The sequence below is a fragment of the Macrobrachium nipponense genome, chromosome 35 (assembly GCF_015104395.2).
Source record: "Macrobrachium nipponense isolate FS-2020 chromosome 35, ASM1510439v2, whole genome shotgun sequence".
NCBI lineage: Eukaryota > Metazoa > Arthropoda > Malacostraca > Decapoda > Palaemonidae > Macrobrachium > Macrobrachium nipponense.
This window is the reverse complement of record NC_061096.1, coordinates 26,224,529-26,245,945: the sequence shown is the minus strand read 5'-3', so window position 1 is coordinate 26,245,945 and position 21,417 is coordinate 26,224,529. Positions and strand designations below refer to the sequence as shown.

General features: G+C 40.4%; 1 protein-coding gene across 7 annotated transcripts in view; it reads right to left on the bottom strand.

The window, feature by feature from the left end:
* The window catches only part of LOC135208498 (uncharacterized), a 136,424-nt gene extending 119,165 nt beyond the window's left edge, over positions 1 to 17,259 (bottom strand). For 3 of the 7 annotated variants that reach the window (XM_064240742.1, XM_064240743.1, XM_064240744.1), the window contains exons 1-3: positions 16,987 to 17,259; positions 14,701 to 14,843; positions 11,938 to 12,045 (exon numbers count right to left, since the gene is read on the bottom strand). In XM_064240742.1, coding sequence (XP_064096812.1) covers positions 11,938 to 12,045; positions 14,701 to 14,824 — 232 coding nt within the window. In that variant the 5' untranslated portion in view covers positions 14,825 to 14,843; positions 16,987 to 17,259. The remainder of the gene's footprint in view (positions 1 to 11,937; positions 12,046 to 14,700; positions 14,844 to 16,986) is intronic. The other 4 variants (XM_064240745.1, XM_064240748.1, XM_064240746.1 and 1 more) reach the window with 4 other exon arrangements.
* Between the last annotated feature and the right edge of the window lie 4,158 nt (positions 17,260 to 21,417).

The window sequence follows — 21,417 nt, the reverse complement described above, 5'->3', positions numbered from 1 at the left end:
GAGCCGACCAGATGCCCCCTCCCACTACACTGGGGACACTCATATCACTGTCCACTGAATAATCACTAGCCTTACCTTGTATGGCAGCCATTTTGTTTTCCATCAACTTGAAGGCTGCTTTTAGATCCGCAAGTTCTTTTATTCTGAAATCTACAGGTTCTGCAATAGGAGAAGGGGCTGCAATGGAAGGAGAAGTAGCAATACTTACCCTTGGGGAAGATCCCAAGCTAGGAATTAGTTCAGATCTAGAACTACTTAAACTTCTATAAGAAGCCTTCCTCACTCTTTCTCTCTCTAACTTTTTTAAATAATTAGTTAGATTCTTCCATTCGTTCTCACTCAAAATTCTCACATTCCTTACAAGTATTAGTAAAAGAACATTCATACTCCTGCAACCCTTGCATACCGTGTGAGGGTCTTCTACCGAAGCTTTCGGCAACCTCACCTTACAGCCTACATCACACAACGTCTCACAACCATTCCAGAGTCAGACATTTTTAAAGAAAATTCCAAAATCAAGTCCACAAAACAGTCCACAAAAGCGTATGCCAATCCAACAATCCAGATACGTCACCAAAAGTCGGTCAAGAATCAATTGCCGGTGAAAAAAGAAAAACCAATCGAGAGGAACAACAACAATGTTGATGGCCCGGGCGACAGAAGAATTCTGCTTAGAAAACGGGAATGGTTCCTAGTCCTGCCACCCAGGCAGGGCGGTAGATCACCTGACCTACCGGTAGCGTGTGCCGCGAAATTTGAAATTCTGTCGGAGACGACGGAGTCTATAGCTAAGTATATATCTGGCAGGGAAGTTGAATGTATAAAACAGTATAATAACCATTCATTTCTATTCTTTAATCTATCTTTACCTAATGTTTTCTTTATTAAATGTATTGCATGAATAAGTTTTTCAATTTACAGCAACCTTTTACCAATAGAATACTTAAAGCACAAGGGGTAGATGCTGACCAAATAGGAGAGCAGACCTTATGGGGCGACTAGCATGAGGAACCAATGGGAGAGCGGGAGGATGGTGGCGAGATTACTCAGTTGGCGGCGCGGGAGTTTTAAAATTGTTCTCGGTGGTCCGGGCGAATCTCGGGAATTTACAGCAACAACCTTTCGTATCTTGAAAACTTTTCGTATGTAGAGCAGTAAAATTTTTTGCATTGGCTTTCGTAACTTGGATTTTTCGTAAGTTGAGCCTTTCGTATCTCGAGGTACTACTGTATGTATCTAGTATACAGCAACACTCAAGTGTAAGATACTGTCCTTATACCAGAGTGGGAAGTAGTGCCCTGGTACATCAACGGTAACAAAATAAACAAAGGTATATATAATACAAAAAGAAATAGAATATAAACACACACACTGTAGTTATTCTTAAATGTGACAACCAAGATAAGACAAATACAAAAACATAGTACATCGGGTAGATACTGTAACTAAAGAAAATTTCCTTTGGTTTCCAAGGAGTCTCGCATAGATAATCATTCCTCGTATTAATAAATGAGAATTCATTAATCAATTCTTCCAGTTAATGGGTCTTATGGTACAGGCAAAAAGAGATATCTATTTGTTGTACAGAAACAAAAATGATCAGCAAAGACATAAAATCCATCTGGTGTAACATAGAACTGTTGACTTTACCTGAACGAATGTACACAATAAGAAAAAAAAATAGAATCCAGTACAATTCTTGAAGATTTTACGGTCTAAAAGATAACGAGTTTCATTTAGTAAGTCTAGAATGGTGGAGCAACCATGGCTTATTAATAATGTAAATAACTGCCCATACAGTAGCTATAAATACCCTTTATAGTAGCTGATGAGTACATGGACTTTCCAACTAGAAAGTTTAAATTGAAGGAAGATAAAGAAATTAAAATTCATTAACAGGTGCCTTATTCAAATTCCATAAATTCACTTCACTCGCAACAGCAGCAAAGTTGCCCATCAGAGGTACCACTTACAGTATTCCTGAACTGTAAATCTGGAAATGATCAGCTCTTAGTATGCAGTCAAGTGTGAATTGCGGTGCTGTAGTGTTTTAGTTTTTTCTTTATTAACACTCATAAAGGTGATTTCGTGCTTTCACATCGTGTAAAATAGAGAGCAATGTGCTAGTGAGGTAGTGCTCCTTAGCATGAAGGGAAGTTCATCTTAGCAGGCGAAGATGAACTGAATATGTACTATTATTCTATGCATTCTCTAAACAAATGTTCTTGTTTCACTGCGAACCTATTACTGTACTGTGCTTTCAATTTAGTCTATTTGCACACCAGTGCAAACTGCCAGTCACATCATTTTATGAGGACCAAAATCAGATCTACTGCTGGAATGCTGGTGTATTGGGCACAGAAGTTGCTGGTCCCGAGAAAAACCAGACCTGGATTATTTTGGACAGTTATTTTTCACATAAAATCATTCATATTCCTTTCAGAATTTATCTCACTCCTACTTATTATTTGTAATTATTTTGTACACCCAAGATCTGGACACAATGAATATTCTTTAACTTAGTTTATGTCTTAGTAGTACTGGAAGGATCTCCATCATTGGCGTGGAGGTTGTTTTATGATTCTTAGTAAGAGCCCATCTTCTGCTTTTTTTTCCCAGGCACTCATTTAACTTTCATGATTTTTGCTTTTGTTTCACTAGGTTAAATTTTTTTCTTCGTGATGCAAAGTTGTTGCAGTCATGATCTTTTCTGTTAACAACACAGATACTCTTATTTTCCATTTTATTTATTGTTTGCTTACTTTTAAGTTTCTATTTCAGGTTTTAAGTCATAATCAGTCTTTGTAGATCTTAAGTGATTAGTGAAGTTGTTGACATTTTATTCTCATTTTCATTGGTGTGGCATCCATTCTCCTCTGTATACTTTTCTGGAATGTAACACCGTTCATTTTTATTTGATTTTAGTGTTTCCTCTAATTTTGCCACCTTAGGGTTTACTTTGTTCATCATGCATTTTTAAGTATGGCGAGTGCTTTTCCTTTTTAATTATTGTGTACTTATATTCGCTTTATGACTGTTTCATAAGAATGTCTCTGAATTATACTTTTGTGTCTACCATAACTCTAAGCACAGGTGACTGTGTGTCATACCCATGAACATTATTCCCAATAGAATTTATCAACATATTCCTTGATCTGTGATTGGAACCACTGGAGTTCTTCAAGGGCTCAAAACTTTAAAATGATATTGTTATAATACAATAAAGTTTCATACATACTTACCTGGCAGATATATACATAGGGACGACGGAGTCTTAGCTATGTATATATCTGACAGGTAAGTTGATTGTATGAAACCTCTATATAAAATACCACTAATTTTCACCCCAAGGTAAGAATGCCAGGAAAGAAGCATTTTAATATGCTACCTGGACTAAAATCCAATGATTGATATTCTAAAATGCCGTTGTCATGTTCTTTGAAATAGTGAAATCCATGAATCAATACTCATATACTGTCCAGATAGAAGTAGATGGGGCATATGTATTTGCATGAGAGAAGAAAGAGTGATGCAAGCACAAGTAGTACGAGGGTGGACTGCTGAAGGAAGGCGTGGGAGGAGTAGACCAAGGAGACATGACTGAGAACACTGGAGGATATGGTAGAGGAATGTTAGGATGAATGAAGGAACTGGCACAAGAAAGATATTTATGAAGAGGGGGATGTGAATACTGAATGACTAATTAAATAAATATAAAACACACCAAATTTTAAATTAACATGAGTATTCAATATTCAACATCCAAGAACATATATGTATACGTAATACCAGCTTACTATTACTGTAGTTCTCTAGATTTATCCTATAAGCATTTACATATTCTCACACTCAATTAACTGACTGACACATGTGCTTTTAGATATTATGCCCAATCAAAATAAAATTTTGGCAGAAATATCTATAATGATGTCACCAAGATGAGCAGTCTGTAATTACATCAAAAGTCAAGATCTCATAAAAACATAAAAATGAAACTTTCAGCCACCATTCTACGATAAAGACAACGACCCTTTCATAACACACTCACAACAGTAGACTAAGCAAATTAAGCATTATGTTTCCCAGTGTCTCCTGGCCTAAATATCTATGCCCCTGATGATTCTTCACTTTGCCTCAAGTAATCAATTTGTTTTATATAGTGAAGCAAAACTGAAGCTTGTAATCATTAAGGTAGCATCAAACAAGCAAAGATATGAAAGAATTAAATTTTTCTACCAGTACGGCTACTTTTTGGGCTTTGGCAGGAAAATGGCAAAAAGAGGCCAGAAAATTGCTTCTACACTAGCACCTCATAATTACAGCCACGTCACTACCAACTGCTGTCATGTAAGAATGTGCCTTCGATTAAAAATACCAGGTTACTACCATAAAAGGATGAGATGCTTGGGAAATATTTAGCAGTGCAGAGGTTAGTAGAGATAAAAGTGAATGCAACTATGTATGCTGTCTATAAATAATGGAGTAAACAGCCCACCAAAAAGTGTGTTCTTTGTGATCAATTTTTGTCTTAAACACCTGTAAACTTGTACTAAGCACAATCATATACGTTACGTATGTATGTACATATGAAATGTAATTCATACATCTTAAATATAAGCACTTAAGTCGTATCCTCTAAACTGCTCCCTTTATTAACGGAGGCTGGTACCTACCAAGGCCGTCTTAACTAAGTATGACAGCCATGTCTGTTACAAGATATTTTCTGTTATTACCCACCCAAAACCTAAAGGAGTCATACTATGTGTGAGGTGCTCATATATTCACACAAGACAATCTGATTTATGAAGAAGTTCAGAAAAATATGTATACAGTGAATCCCCCATATTCGCATTCTCCGGATTCGCTGACTCAAGCATTCGCGGATTTCTCTCTGGGACATTTCCCCACATTATTTGCGGAAAATTCGTCTATTCATGTTATTTTTCTATGAGAAATATACACAAATTCCTGGGTTTTTTTTAGCAATTTCATCATAAAATGCACTTTTTGTAATAAAACTATTTAAAAAAGGTATAAAATGAAATTTTCATTATTAAAATGAAGTTTTATTGTATACTTACCGAACAATTATAGAGCCGTGATTTCCACGAGCGGCAGGATACTAAATTCAAATTTAGCGCGTCGGCGTCGCCAACACTGGTGGTGATGACGTCATCTCCCTCCACTCGCGGGAGAACCAGGTACAACTGCCCAGGTGAATCCAATTCTTTCTGCCCGTCCGTCCACCTAAGGGGAGGAGGGTGGGTATAATCATAATTGTTCGGTAAGTATACAATAAAACTTCATTTTAATAATGAAAATTTCATTTTTATTGTAGTTTCTTACCGAACAATTATAGAGCTGATTACACATTTATGGGAAGGTGGGATTCAGTGTGGACCACTAGTATTTTTAAATGGTTACATTTATTGCAATACCAGTAAACACTCAAGGTGTCTGTTGTACCTTACCTTGTAAGAGAGCTACAGCAGACTGTTACTGCCTCTGGTCGGTGCTCTTCTTACTATTGTAGAGGAATTGGAATTTGACCAAAGTTAGCCTCTACAGGAGTGGAATCCTTCCGTAGTTCAAGCGAGTCAAGGCTGACTGACGGAGGATAGTAACAACAAAGATTGCCCTTGCCCTGGGCTAAGACCAGAAATTCAATCATACAAAACATTTGTCACCAACACCAGATTTAAAAACATATATACCCAACCATTGTAAAATCTGACCTAACAGACTGGTGAGTATCCCAGGTACTCAGTACCCCAGCTTCCCTTGAACTCGACAACCTATTCAAGGTGAAAAGTTAGCATAGAGGTGACGACCCCACCTGTGCCGTTTCTCCCAACACCATGCCAGAAAACCGCCACCGGACCTAACGTTTTACAATTCTCGAAACCGTTTCTATCTCTTTGAGATAATGACTCGCAAAAACCGAATTCGATCTCCAGAACTGTGCTCTGAAGAATCGAAGCTAAAGATAAATTCTTTCTGAATGCTAAAGAAGTTGCCACTGCTCTAACCTCGTGAGCTTTAACTCTCAGAACGGAAAGATTGTCGTTCTCGGACTGCGAGTGAGCTTCCCTGATAAGCTCTCTAATAAAGAACGATTATAGCATTCTTAGAAAGAGGACGAGAGGGATTTTGAACCGAGGTCAGAGCTTAGGAGATTGTCCTCTAATACCCTTAGTGGCAAACAGATACTGCTTAATAGCCCTGATGGACATAAGAGCCTTTCTTCCTCCTCATGTCCAACCAAATCAGATAAGTTCCTTACCACAAAACTCCTCGGCCAAGGATTAGAAGGATTCTCATTTTTTGGCTAGAAAGGTCAAAGATACCGAAAATACAGCATTGCCTTGAGAGAAACCGACTCTTTTGTCTATAGCGTGCAATTCGCTGACACGCTTAGCAGAAGCTAGTGCAATAAGAAAGAGTGCCTTCTTAGTCAAGTTCCTGAGTGAAGCCGACTTCAAAGGCTCAAACGGTTGGCCCCCTATGAGGAAACTTTAAGCACCCAATTAATCTGTTCCAAAGCCACTGTATCTTGCGGGAGCTTAGTGGTTTCGAAAGACCTAATGAGGTCCGACAGATCTGAATTGAAGGAAATATCCAAACCTCTATGTCGAAAAACCGAAGAGAGCATGGCTCTATATCCTCTGATCGTCGAAGGAGCCAGTTTCTTAGAGTTCCTAAGAAATAGAAGAAAATCTGCTATTTCTGTTAAAGAGGTCGCAGAAGTAGAGACTTTAGCACTTCTACACCACTCTCTGAAGATTCTCCACTTCCCTTGATAGAGTTTGTTAGAAGACTCTCTCCTACAATGAGCGATAGCTTCTGCAGCTCTTCTTGAAAATCCTTTCGCTCTGACAAGATTCCGGACAGTCTGAACCCTGTCAGAGCTAGAGCGGACAAGTTTTGATGGAACCTCTTGAAGTGAGGTTGTTTGAGAAGCACTTCTCTGGAGGAAGAAGTCTGGGGAAGTCTACTAACAACTGGAGAAGGTCCGGGAACCACTCTTTCCTGGGCCAAAAGGGAGCGATTAACGTTAGCGTTACATTGCTGTGCAACATGAACTTGTTCAGCACCTCTCTTATTAGACCGAACGGAGGGAATGCATAAGCTTCCAGACCCGACCAATCCAACAGCATTGCGTCCACCAACCAAGCTAGAGGATCTGGGACTGGAGAACAAAAGAGAGGAAGACGGTTGTTCCTTGATGTCGCGAACAGGTCTATTGACGGTCGTCCCCAAAGGCGCCAAAGTTTCTGACAAAATCTTGTTGTCCAAAGTCCACTCCAGGAGGAGTAACACTTGCTGTTGACCGACTTAACTCGTCCGCCAGCACGTTCATCTTTCCCGGAACAAATCTCGGGACTAGCTGAACCTTCGCTTCGTTTGACCACAGGAGGAGATCCTTGGCTACTTCGTACAGAGAGAAAGACTGAGTCCCCCCCTGTTTCCGCACGTACGAGAGAGCCGTGGAGTTGTCGATGCGTCGGAAAAGAACTGTAGGTTCGGGAGGATGGGTCGTAAATCTAACCCTTCTTCCAACCTTGCTCGAGAGAGCCACCACCTTAGGTCCTCTTTTATTTGATCTGTGACAGGAAAGGTAATCGAGTCTGGTTGTGTCTTCCTGCACCAAGAGGCTCTCAGGAAAAACTGCAGAGGTCTCATGTGCAGTCTTCCCAACGTCAACAAATTTCTCCACTGACGTCAATTTGCCCAGGAGCCTCATCCACTGATTGGCAGAACTTACCTTTTTGTCCAAGAACTCATGAACTGTCTCCAGACAAGCCTTTGAACCCTCTTCGGGGACAGAAAAAGCCCGAAAAAAACTTGAGCATTCAGAATCATCCCCAAATAAAGGATGCTCTGAGATGGAACCAACTGGGACTTCTGTTTGTTGCACCAGAATTCCTAACTTTCTGGCAAGATCCAGAGTTGTTCCAAGGTCCTTCATGCACCGACTCTCTGATTCCGACCGGAGAAGCCAATCGTCCAGATAGAGGGAGATTCTTACTCCTAATATGTGTAGCCAGCTTCCTATCGGGGATAGAACCCTGGTGAAAACTTGAGGAGCGGTCGCTAGTCCGAAGCAAAGCGCCCGAAACTGAAACACCTTGCCTTCGAACATGAACCATCAGGTACTTCCGAGATTCGCGATGTATCGGAATGTGAAAATAAGCGTCTTGCATGTCCCAGAGAGACCACCAAACCACTGTCTGATGGGAACTCCAGAAACCGACCGAGTGGTCTCCATATGAAATTTTGTTTTCTGGACATGCAAGTTTCAGGGCGCTCACATCCAAAACCGGCCTCCAGCCCCCTGATGACTTGGGAACTACAAAAAGGCGATTGTAAAAGCCTTGAGGAAAATCCCCTTCTATCTGTTCTATCGCTTCTTTGAGAACAAGCGCTTCCACTTCTGCGGCTAGCGCCAGAAATTTACTGAGCCCGGAGAGTATGCCTGGAATGGAATTGGCACAGGTGAGAGCGAGGGAGGTGAAACGAGAGGAATACGATAGCCGAACTTGAGTACTTGCACTCCCAGGCTTCTGCTCCTCTGTTTTCCCATTCCTCCCAAAACAGAGCCAGCCTGGCTCCCACTGGTGCATGAAGAACCGAGCTTTCATTTGGAAGGTTTGTTAACCTTGGCCGAGGCCTTAGACTGAGGTCGCAAATTCGATTTCGGCCGAAAGAAGCGCTTGGGTTTTCTCCCTCGAAAAGGCGCTTGGGCCAGAGGAGAAACCGAAGGAACAGTCTCCACAGGAGCTTTAGGTCTCTTAGTAGACTGTGCCAGTAAATCGAAAAGTAGATTTCTTATCTAGCGCAGACGAAATTGACAACACTACATCGTCTGGAAAGAGGTTATCTTTCACAAAAGGAGCAAACAGAGAGCAGACTTCTGTTGGGACGTAACCCTTTTAGAAGCAAAGGAGCACCAAAGTTGCCTTTTCTTAAGGGTACCAAAGTCGATGAGCGAAGCTAACTCATCACATCCATCCCTAATGGATTTGTCCGCACAGGACAGAACACCAATCCAATCCTCCGTAACTCCATGAGGAAATAGAAGGACCAGTCTTCGATGCTTGGCCGCTAAAGCGCCAATAGTCCAATCAAGGAAGCTAAAGACTTCCAAAAGTTTAAATTGATTCTTTACAACGTGGTCCAACTCAGGCGCTGTAAAGAAAACTTTCGCTGCGGCGAAAGCAGATCTTCTAGAGGAGTCGATTAAACTGGAGAAGTCTCCCTGGGAGGAGGCAGAAACTCCCAGAGAAGGAGCTTCCCCAGTTACATAAAACCTATACTCTTACGAAGCAACTTAGAGGGAGGGTAAGCAAAAAGAGCCTTCCCTAAGTCTCTTTCATAGACATCCATTTCTCCGTCTCTTTCAACGAATGTCTAACCGCTTTAGATAGAACAAGTTTTGGGAGGAGAGGGTCTGAAGTTTTCCTCCTCATCAAAAAAAGTCGAAGTTGGGGTGAGCGCGGAGCCGCTTTCTCAAAATAATCTGGATAAGATACCAGAAGAAATCTAAGGAGACGTGAATAACACGAGAGGTGATGTGAATCCTCCTCCTCTACTTCTTCTTCATTCTCCGATACCGCCGAAGAAGTAGACGGAACTACAACCGGATCTGAAGGTTTCGAACCACCCTTGGACTCATTCATCCAGTTGGTTAACATCTCTAACTGCTTGCGCAAAGGCGCCAGAGACGAATCAAAAAACAGTTAACGTAGGCTTGGAAGAGCCTAAATGTTCCGCAGGCGGCGGAAAAACTACTTGCGCCTCGCTCGGAGCCGCCGAAATTCGAGGCGAAACAGGCGCATCAGGCGTAACAGACGAAAAAAGCGCCTAAAGAAACACCCTTAGAACTGCTAGCTACAGCGCTAAAACCACAATCTCTACTAGTAGATGGAGCCGAAAAAGGCACAGATTGAGCTGACGAACGAGCCCGCTAACGGCCGAGGCGCAACCCTACTCTCAGGCTCCTTATACCGCTTGACTGGAGGAGGCGAAGAATCGGCGCCTGAACGCCTCTTTAAGGGACGCGAAACGGGCGAATCTCGCCAAGAGCGCCGTGCGACCGGAGACGAATCGCTTGAATCATTTGAAAGGCGTCTGACCGCAACACCTTTCCAACGCTTAACCGAGCCCTGTTGAGGCGCAACAGGCTCAACAAGAGAGGCGCCTGTCTGTGGGCAAATCCCGATCGACTCCCTTGGACTTCCGGTATGTCTTCTCCCCGGTGCGGGGGAGCTGGACAGTGACCTTTGTCTAGGAGACGTGTCAGGACAGAACAGATGCACCCTCTAACTACCCTCTTTACCATGAAAGCCGCTTTCTCCAAAAACGTCTTAACTGAATTACCAAGTTGCAAAACCGTATTCGCTAGTACCGAAAATTTCTGATCTAACCTCGATTCCAGACTGGCAATGGTGTCGGAAGAAACTACACGGGAAGCCGGAGAAGTGGGATTAGTAGGAGGAATAGGAGGTGTAGTTAAAGGAGACATAACAATTTGAGGAGAAACAGAAGGAACAGATGCATCGCAAGACGAAGCAGAGCTACGTCTACTTTCCCTAAGCGCGCTGCTTTTCTAATTCTGTCTTTAGCTAATTTCTCCGAGTATGAACTAAAAAACTTCCATTGAGAATCAGTCAATCACTACACTCGTTACATGTTCGATCTGCTGAACAAACCTGTCCCCTACACTTAACACATTTAGTGTGAGAATCATACTCTAGCTTGGATAATCTAGTTTTACATCCTGAGATGCAAAACCTAACTCCCGACGGACTAGGAATCCGACATGGCAACGCCTAAATAAAAAGCAAATAACAACAACGCCAAAAAAGAGTACTTCACCAATTCCGAAGATCAAATCCACAAGAAAAAAGCGAAGCAAAGTCATCCAACCGCACCGACCACCGATGTTCACCGGACGCCGGCAGGAAAAGAATTGGATTCACCTGGGCAGTTGTACCTGGTTCTCCCGCGAGTGGAGGGAGATGACGTCATTACCACCAGTGTTGGCGACGCCGACGCGCTAAATTTGAATTTAGTATCCTGCCGCTCGTGGAAATCACGGCTCTATAATTGTTCGGTAAGACACTACAATAAAAATTTGTAATGGCTTTTTCTTGAGTTTTAACTAACAAAATAGGAGGTTTAAAGCATTTTTATAAGGGTTCCAACTATTTGCGGGGGGTGGGGGGGTCTGGTATGCATCCCCCCCACGAAGATAGGGGGACCACTGTACATGTATTGTAAAAGACCTGTATGACAACAGTGGTTCAGACGGTAAAATATTTGTGTTGATTCTCTTAGGTGTCATTGAAAACAAAACAAATTTGTTACTGATAAAAAACACAGAGATGTGCATCACTGGCAATGTTTTAAAATCACAAAGGACAGTTTATAGGCTGCATTTATCAAAATAAATGTCCGTCGAAACAGACTCCAAGTTAGAAGTTATGCAAAATAAAATTTTCTGTCATAAAAAGTAACACAAGACATGCAAGGAAACTAAATGCTTCAGTCAAGGTGAGATATTAAGATCATTCCTCTAAATAAATAAGAGTAGTTCCTACCAATAAACACAGCAGTCATATTCAAAAAACATTTCTTCCCAAATAAGCAAGGTGAAAGGATAATATGAATGTTTTTTTAAGTCTTTACATACGTAATGGTGCAAGCTGACTAAGCCATAATGATCACTACTGAAGACCTTGCTGGAAATAGCTTATGAAGTAAAATTTTATCCCTAATAATGTTAGATCAGAACTGGAGGAATTAAAACAGTACAGTGATCATTTAAGTGAAGGAAAAGCAAAACTCAAATCCTAAAATAAATTCAGGTGAAAGATAAATGTTGTAATAAAAGCTACACGCAGGTGCTGGATCAAGAATGAGATTCTATGGTACCTCTCGAATCACGCCTAGGAGCTATCTGGTACTGTATAAGATACGGCAGAGCTGGCGAGGTCGAGGACAAGAACGGCAGGCCGGCAAAACAGCACAAAGATGGGCTTGCTGTGGAACGTGACAATTCACAGCTACATATAATTACTGTATTTACCAAAGGCCCCATGAAAACAGTAGTAGTATTGAACCAACCTTAACTGATAAGCTTTGAACACATTACGCACATGTTACTTTCACTCTTTGGATGCCATGGTACGTACTCAGAAGAACTGAAGGATGGAAACCCTTTCCTTGATAGAGCAAATAATGCTTAATACATATTAACAGTAGGTTTCCCCTTTAGCAGAGAGCTACGAGCCTTTTACAACTACACTAATTAAATATACATTAAATAAGAACAAACGTACACTATTACTTCTCAAAGATTATTCCTGTATGTCTCGATGCATGTTTTTACCTGGACAAGTTATGTTTTTTAAAGTCATATCTCAATTCTCAAGGAAAATAAACATCATAGGGAAAGAATACTTCTTTGTAACAAAACAAGCTCCTGAAAACCACTAAAAATGTTCCTGTATCCTTTGGTATTTATCACTGAAGTGCAGAAAGGGAGGTCCATGAAAGCTGCTATAAGTATTTAAATAAAGTGTTAACAGCAAAATCCCAGGACATGGTGGCAGAAATGTTTAAAATATGGTGGAGTGGAATGTACAGAGATAACGGATAATCAATGTAATAAGCAAAATAACATTCAGGGAAAGGAAGCTTAGGAAAGAGTACAATTACGATAGTGGCCAAGTGGACGCCATGGAAAAGGTATTAGAGTGAACTCACTTTGTACTGAATGTAACCTTCCCACAAAAGATGCTTAGGAATGCAGATATATATGAAGTAGGCAGTTTCTGATGCCCAAAATACGTAAGAGGTCTATATCTTGGACTGAGAGGGTAGTGAGGCAAAGTACTATAGTAGATTCACATCACCTGTGCATCTGAAGTCTAGGCCTGTCCCTTACGACGTTCCTGTTGGCTGTTGATAAGCCAATCACAGGGCTGGAAACTCTCAGTCTCTCTCAAAAGAGTTCACATAGCCAGGATGTATGTTCCACCTCTCCTGAGGGATACTTTTGAAAGACGTATCCCTCAGGAGAGGTGAACATACATCCTACCTATGTGAATTCTCTTGAAAGACCAAGTTTCCAGGCCTGTGATTGGCTTATGAATAGCCAATCAGGAGCATCATAAGGGACTGACCTGGACAGCAGATGCACGGGTGATGTGAATCTACTATAGCCACAGCTGGGATGAAGTGGAAAGAGACATCTAGGGTACTTTCATGTAAGAAGTATCATTAACAGACAAAGTGAAGCCTAATGTTATATGTGTAAGGTCTGTATTACTCAATGCCCCAAAGACATGGGTACTAACATAGAAAGTGGGTGAACACCTACACCATTAGGGAATTCAGGTGGACAGTGCACAAATCAAAAGGTGAAAAGAACTCATTTCAACATGTCAAAATGTTTGGTGATGATGATAATGACCTTTGATAAATTTACTCAATGCCTACTTTCATCAGTGAACATTATATACCATCATTCAAAAGAATGATTACAGTATATTTGACGACAGTCAAATTACCCTAGCATGTATTCACCATCATGAATGCAACAGCCTTATAGCATACTGCATGGAATACAGTATAGCAAAGTTCACCAAATTTCTTGAGATAAACTGTAAGACGCTCTAATGCAACATTTGAAACGGAGAACATCAAATGAAAAAGACAAATATGAAAAAAAAGGAGGTACAAATGAGAGGCATTGTATTTAGTATAATGTATGACAGCAGGGGTAAATTACATAAAGCAATTCCATCTTCAGGTAACATTAAATATTCTTCAAACAAGTCCCATGAAAGGATACAAATGTTTCCTAAAAAAAAAATGCAAATAAAAAATGGCATCCAAAGGGTTAAGGAATAAAGAATCATCCACTTGATAATCATAAGCACGTTTGTCTCCCTTGGTAAATTCTTGAAATATCATCTAACAAAATAAAAGGGGGAGGCAATCAAATTCTCATCAAACACTGTACTGTCTAAAAAAATTTATGTATGTATGTACTTAAATAGTATTGTCACCTAGACTAAATGCAATCAACCAGGACTAACAGCATCTGCTATTAATGTTACTATTCAGTTAGCATCTACCGTGTCTTGACTTTTAATCAGAGTAAATGTCTTTTGTGCTTTTTCACTATAAGTACACTATATATTTCCAGAAAATAAAGATGCTAGAGCTAAAATCTTCCTACCCATCCCATTGCCATGAGTTTTATAGGCACCTTTAACCTTTCTAAGGCCACAACCACAAAAGGAACCCTAATAACTTTGAAGTCAAAAATATATCTAAGCATAAATTAAAAACAAAAGCTTACTTGACTACAAACAATTCAAAGCACACAGTATTTCCAATAGGTCGTACAATTGTGAAAATTCGGCCTAAGTGGGAAAACAACTTGTGACGTTAACATTACCAGACATTTAACAATATGCAAAGAGTCAGCAGACATGTATGCCGTAAAATGCACCTCATATTACAATCTACAATATAGCATAATCTTGAGGTACTAACTCATACAACTTTCCAATTTCTAATTCATGCTCAACGCAGAATAACTAGCTATTGAAGTGCTACACAGTGGATTACAGTTTCGTCATGTAAACCAAGTAATAACCTAGAGACTGATGTCAAGTTCCTTACCTTGCGAGCTGAAGGATGCGTGGTAGTGTATGAGGCGTGCACGTAGTTCTTTCTCATGGGTTTCTGACTCTGACATTGTATCCCCACCTCCACCCATACCTCCACCGCCACTGTCAACGGTCATCTTAACATTTTGCAACTCTCTAGAAAGAAAAATTCCTTTTTGAATCATTCTATTTACATAAACATTTTATTTATAAAAAATCTCATAGATAAACCCATTACAGTGGACCCCGCATATTCACATTCTCTGCATTCGCGGACTCACACATTCACGGCTTTCTCTCGGGAACATTTCCCCATTATTCGCGGAAAATTTGCCTATTCGCGGTATTTTTCCATGAGAAATATCCAGAAATTCCAGGGTTTATTTTATCAATTTCATCATATAATGTACTTTTTCTGATAAAACTATTAAAAAAACCAAGTATAAACATTTTTAGTGGGTTTTTCTTGAGTTTTAGCTAACAAAATAGGCTGTTTTCAGTGTTTTTATAGGGGTTCCAACTCTTCATGGATTCTAACTATTTGCGGGGGGGACCACTGTGTATAGTATATCAATACAGTAACTCAACACCTAATTAGAGCAAGCACATCAGGCACTGAATTGTTGCTTAAAATTGGTAAAGTACAGTTTCTGGAACCTTCTAAGGGAAGCCCTTGATCTACCTTGTCTACTACTCTTATTTCTTAACTCTGCCCCTCTATCAACCAAAACTATGTTGTAATAGAGATTTTATCTATCAACCAAAAGTATGTTAATAGAGATTTTATCTATAAAACAAAATAAGATCTCAAAAGAGGTCCAACAAACTTTAAAAGCAAACTATAACTTGTTTTTTTTTTCTTTCTTTTTAAAGTATTCTGACCAGATACTTTCATGTATTGGCATTGTTCCTCAGCATGAGCTTTAAAGTCATTGAAACTGGTAAGCCTAGCCTCAGCTGCCCCAAGTCAACAATTTTTCCTTTAGCATCAGGGATTATATATTGTAGGGTGTGTGAGGTTAATTATGATAGAAGACTGGTAGCCTTGAACTGGGGATCGCAAAGGGTAACATGAAATCAGTACCAGAACACAGGATGGAGGTTAAGTTAAATTAAGTATATCTTAGTTTAACCAGACCACTGAGCTGATTAACAGCTCTCCTAGGGCTGGCACGAAGGATTAGATATTTTTACGTGGCTAGGAACCAGTTGGTCACCTAGCAACGGGACCTACAGCTTATTGTGGGATCCGAACCGCACTACATCGAGAAATGAATTTCTATCTCCAGAAATAAACTCCTCTGATTCCGCGTTGGCAGAGCCGAGATTCGAACTTCGGACCACCAGATTGGCAGCCAAGCGCGAAAACCACTCGTCCAGCGAGGAACTACAGGATCGAGGTACTTTCATCTGTGCATATTAATGGTGGGTAAACAAAAATCACTCTTTTTCATCTAAAAAAATAACTTTCACATTATCTGTAACCCAGGATAGACTATCAGTCACGAGCCAGCTCCAGTGGAAGCAACACCACCTCGAGACCTCTACTTTCCTCTCGAAGTAAGTGTTGAAAATGATCTTTTAGGAAGGATATTGTGCTACCTTCCAGGTGGTACCCAGGAGGCCATTCGATCATTTACCCTATGATTGATCAGGAATTCGTAACAATTTATTCGTAAACGTAAAATAAACATGCCTATAATTGTTCTAAAGCTAGTTCAGTAATAACTAAAGACGCGTCAATTACGTCTGGGTTTCTCGAGCAGAAGTGTTGAAGTTATTTTTTGGGAAGGTGATCGCGCTACCAACCAGGTGGTCGCCAGGAGGCCATTCGATCATTTAACCTATGATTGATCAGGAATTTTAAAAATTCATTCGTAAACGTAAAATAAACATGGCTATAATCATGCTTAGGCTAGTTCGGTAAAATCAACTCCTAGTAGGCTATCTTACTAGGGTAGGCGTAGGCTACCATCGTGGGCGAATCTATATATACTATAGGTAGGTAACAGCGAAAATACGTAAATTCTATTCTAATTACATCATGCCATCGCCATAAACGGTTCTTTTCGCGTAAATCTGCGCCTTTAAACTCGACCTAACCTTCGTCCCGAACAATTAATTCAGCGACCAATTCCTACATCCCCGAAGCTGTGACCTACATAACAAGATGCTGCGGATGCCTTAATCGCGGCTATTTCTGCATCCTGCGGCATTATAACGACTCCTCAGTCACCCAAGGCCGCCGGCGAGTATGTCTTTTACGCAGCGACGCCCTAAAATACGCAAAATATCTCACCATTTAACAGAAGATGAAATATCGATGATTACTTTTGTGGAGACCAGTGTTCCTGATGTTCGGTAGCGTGGACGCGACTCTGGCTTCGTCTATCTTTCGGACAAATTTTTCCTAGACAACGTCTCACGTAAATGAGATTAAAATTTGAATAGAAGCAAATACTTCTCAAAATTTAAAATGATTTCGCCTTCTTGCCGAATTTCCATTGCGTAAACGCTATTTAGGTAAACTCATAAACAAAACATTACCCCGATCGAACAGAGCAACTTATGTTTGTATCAGGATTGTGTCACTTGTTGACTTTCACGCACAATCTAAACAAAGATAACATAATATTGTTTTCGTAATCATCAATGGAAAATAAAATTAATTTAGACACTTCATTTGCATTGAAACCTAGTCCAGAAATTAGATAGCACTGCCTTACATCGTAACATGAGTACTGGACGGAAGGTGGAGGAAATATATTCGTTAATGTTATTTCAAACAACTTTGACGTCGTATAAAGAATTCATATAAATTTAATCGTAAATATATCCAATTACAAACGTTAATTACTTAACAAGAACAAGCGATGAATTTTATTAATTTATTTCGGACAGTGTCGATTCTAGAATCTGTCAATATGACGTCAGTTGAACAAGCAGACGACAATTTTACTCTCGCGCGAAGCGGTAATTTCAAACAAAAACATCGGTGATTTTTAAAAAAATAATAATAATAATTCTCAGATTATCAAAGCGAAATACTTTTCTTTGCTGCCCTTCAGTACGTGTAGAATTGAATAGACACACTTTTAATATATGTGTCTCAAGCTGATAATAATAATAATAATAATAATAATAAACTGAAAGAGATGGCAGAAAAAAGGCTAAGAAGCAAGAAAAAACAAGGGGAAGGGCGGAACTCAACGAGAAATACAAAGTACAAGAGAGGGGACTAAACAACACAATAGAAGATGTAAAAACAGAGGCTTAAGGCCAAAGCACACAAGATCCAACGGTACATGAACAGGAATAAGGATACCAACAGAACAAACTATTCGGAACCAACCAGAAAAGACTATACAGCCAACTAAGAGGGGAAGACAACCACCCAGAAATTCCTGAAGCCGAACCAAGTAAGAGACTCTGGGCGAAAACATATGGAGCAATCCGGTATCACACAACAAACATGCAACATGGCTACCAGGAAGTCAAGGAAGAAGAAACAGGGAGAATAAAACAAAGATTCACAGACATCACGACAGACACAGTCAGACACCAACTAAAGAAAATGCCAAACTGGAAAGCCCCAGGTCCCGATGAAGTCCATGGATACTGGCTCAAAAAAACTTCAAGGCCCAACCTACACCCACGAATAGCAGAACAACTCCAACATTGTATCTCAAATCACCAAGCACCCAAATGGATGACCACAGGAAGAACATCCTTTAGTACAAAAAAGTCAAGAGTAAGGGAAATATAGCCAGTAACTACAGGCCTATCACCTGCCTACCAATAATGTGGAAGTTACTAACAGGTTCCTTCATAGAGAAAGGCTATACAACTACCTAGAGGAGAAACAAAACCACCATCCCCACCAACAGAAAGGCTGCAGAAGGAAGTGTAGGGGCACAAAAGACCAGCTCCTGATAGACAAAATGGTAATGAAGAACAGTAGGAGAAGGAAAACCAACCTAAGCATGGCATGGATAGACTATAAGAAAGCCTTCGACATGATACCACACACATGGCTAATAGAATACCTGAAAATATATGGGGCAGAGGAAAATACCATCAGCTTCCTCAAAAATACAATGCGCAACTGGAATACAATACAATTACAAGCTCTGGAATAAGACTAGGCAGAGGTTAATATCAGGAGAGGGATCTTCCAGGGCGACTCACTGTCCCCACTACTCTTCGTAGTAGCCATGATTCCCATGACAAAAGGTACTACAGAAGATGGATGCCCGGGCCGGGGGGTACCAACTCAAGAAAAGAGGCAACAAAATCAACCATCTGATGTTCATGGACGACATCAAGCTGTATGGTAAGAGCATCAAGGAAATAGATACCCTAATCCAGACTGTAAGGATTGTATCTGGGGACATCAGGATGGAGTTTGGAATAGAAAAATGCGCCTTAGTCAACATACAAAAAGGCAAAGTAAACGAGAACTGAAGGGATAAAGCTACCAGATGGGAGCAACATCAAACACATAGATGAGACAGGATACAAATACCTGGGAATAATGGAAGGAGGAGATATAAAACACCAAGAGATGAAGGACACGATCAGGAAAGAATATATGCAGAGACTCAAGGCGATACTCAAGTCAAAACTCAACGCCGGAAATCGGATAATGATAAAAGCCATAAACACATGGGCAGTGCCAGTAATCAGATAAAAGCGCAGGAATAGTGGAATGGACGAAGGCAGAACTCCGCAGCATAGATCAGAAACCAGGAAACATATGACAATACACAGCACTACACCCAAGAGCAAATACGGACAGACTATACATAACACGAAAGGAAGGAGGGAGAGGACTACTAAGTATAGAGGACTGCGTCAACATCGAAAACAGAGCACTGGGGCAATATCTGAAAACCAGTGAAGACGAGTGGCTAAAGAGTGCATGGGAAGAAGGACTAATAAAAGTAGACGAAGACCCAGAAATATACAGAGACAGGAGAAAGACAGAAAGAACAGAGGACTGGCACAACAAACCAATGCACGGACAATACATGAGACAGACTAAAGAACTAGCCAGCGATGACAATTGGCAATGGCTACAGAGGGAGAGCTAAAGAAGGAAACTGAAGGAATGATAACAGCGGCACAAGATCAGGCCCTAAGAACCAGATATGTTCAAAAGTATGATAGACGGAAATAACATCTCTCCCATATGTAGGAAGTGCAATACGAAAAATGAAACCATAAACCACATAGCAAGTGAATGCCCGGCACTTGCACAGAACCAGTACAAAAACAGGCATGATTCAGTGGCAAAAGCCCTCCACTGGAGCTGTGCAAGAAACATCAGCTACCTTGCAGTAGTAAGTGGTACGAGCACCAACCTGAAGGAGTGATAGAAAACGATCAGGCAAAGATCCTCTGGACTATGGTATCAGAACGGATAGGGTGATACGTGCAAACAGACCAGACGTGACGTTGATTGACAAAGTCAAGAAGAAAGTATCACTCATTGATGTCGCAATACCATGGGACACCACAGAGTAGAAGAGAAAGAGAGGGAAAAAATGGATAAGTATCAAGATCTGAAAATAGAAATAAGAAAAAGGGATATGGGATATGCCAGTGGAAATCGTACCCATAATCATAGGAGCACTAGGCACGATCCCAAGATCCTTGAAAAGGAATCTAGAAAACTAGAGGCTGAAGTAGCTCCGGGCCTCATGGCAGAGAGTGTGATCCTAGAAACGGCACACATAGTAAGAAAAGTGATGGACTCCTAAGGAGGCAGGATGCAACCCGGAACCCCACACTATAAATACCACCCAGTCGAATTGGAGGACTGTGATAGAGCCAAAAAAAAACAAAAAATAATAATAAACAATAATAATAATAATAATAATAAGAAGAAAAAAAAAATAATAATAATAATCCTCTACTTTATGGAGGTTTGTTAGTTTATTAGGAATCTGTGAATATAATACATTGTACTACTGATAAAAATTCTATAAACTAATACGTCACATAATATTTCTCCTAGTCCAGAGATTGCCGGAATGGTACATAGTACACAGGAGCACAATGCCATACAAGAATTCTAATTAAATTAGTATAAGAGTTACTTAGTAAATTTTTTAGTTTATCAAGGTAATTTCTGGGAGCGCTTTTCCCACAAAGCCTCGAAAGCCACACCGGTACGAATGATAAGATTCTTATCAGGCAGAACTGACACACCCTGTTTCTCTCTCTCTCTCTCTCTCTCTCTCTCTCTCTCTCTCTCTCTCTCTCTCTCTCTCTCTCTCTCTCTCTCTCTCAAGCTTATCCGAAAATATTAGGAAACCAGAATTAAGGGAGTTATGACTATATGTAATACTTATAAAAGTACCTTCTCTTTCTCTTTTTTTTTTTAACCATCCCTTATATGTATCGTATCATTCCCAGACATCATCAACCATTAGGATATCAATCAGTCACGGAAACATAAGACACCCTTGTCCCAGACTAGGATTTATACAGCAATCCAGTCACTCTCCTACCTCCATATTCGACTACCAGCTTCGCTTCCGTCTACTAAACTTTTGTAACTTGAAATGAAAAATAGTATCTACATTGCTCCGCTATCAGTTCTGTCACATTTTTTGGGGGGGTGTGCGGGGATGGTCATTAAAAGTGGCCAGAAAGTAGTTTAAAAAAAATTATTTCATATGAGGCAAGGGAAGGTGGGGTTACCAGAGAGAGAGAGAGAGAGAGA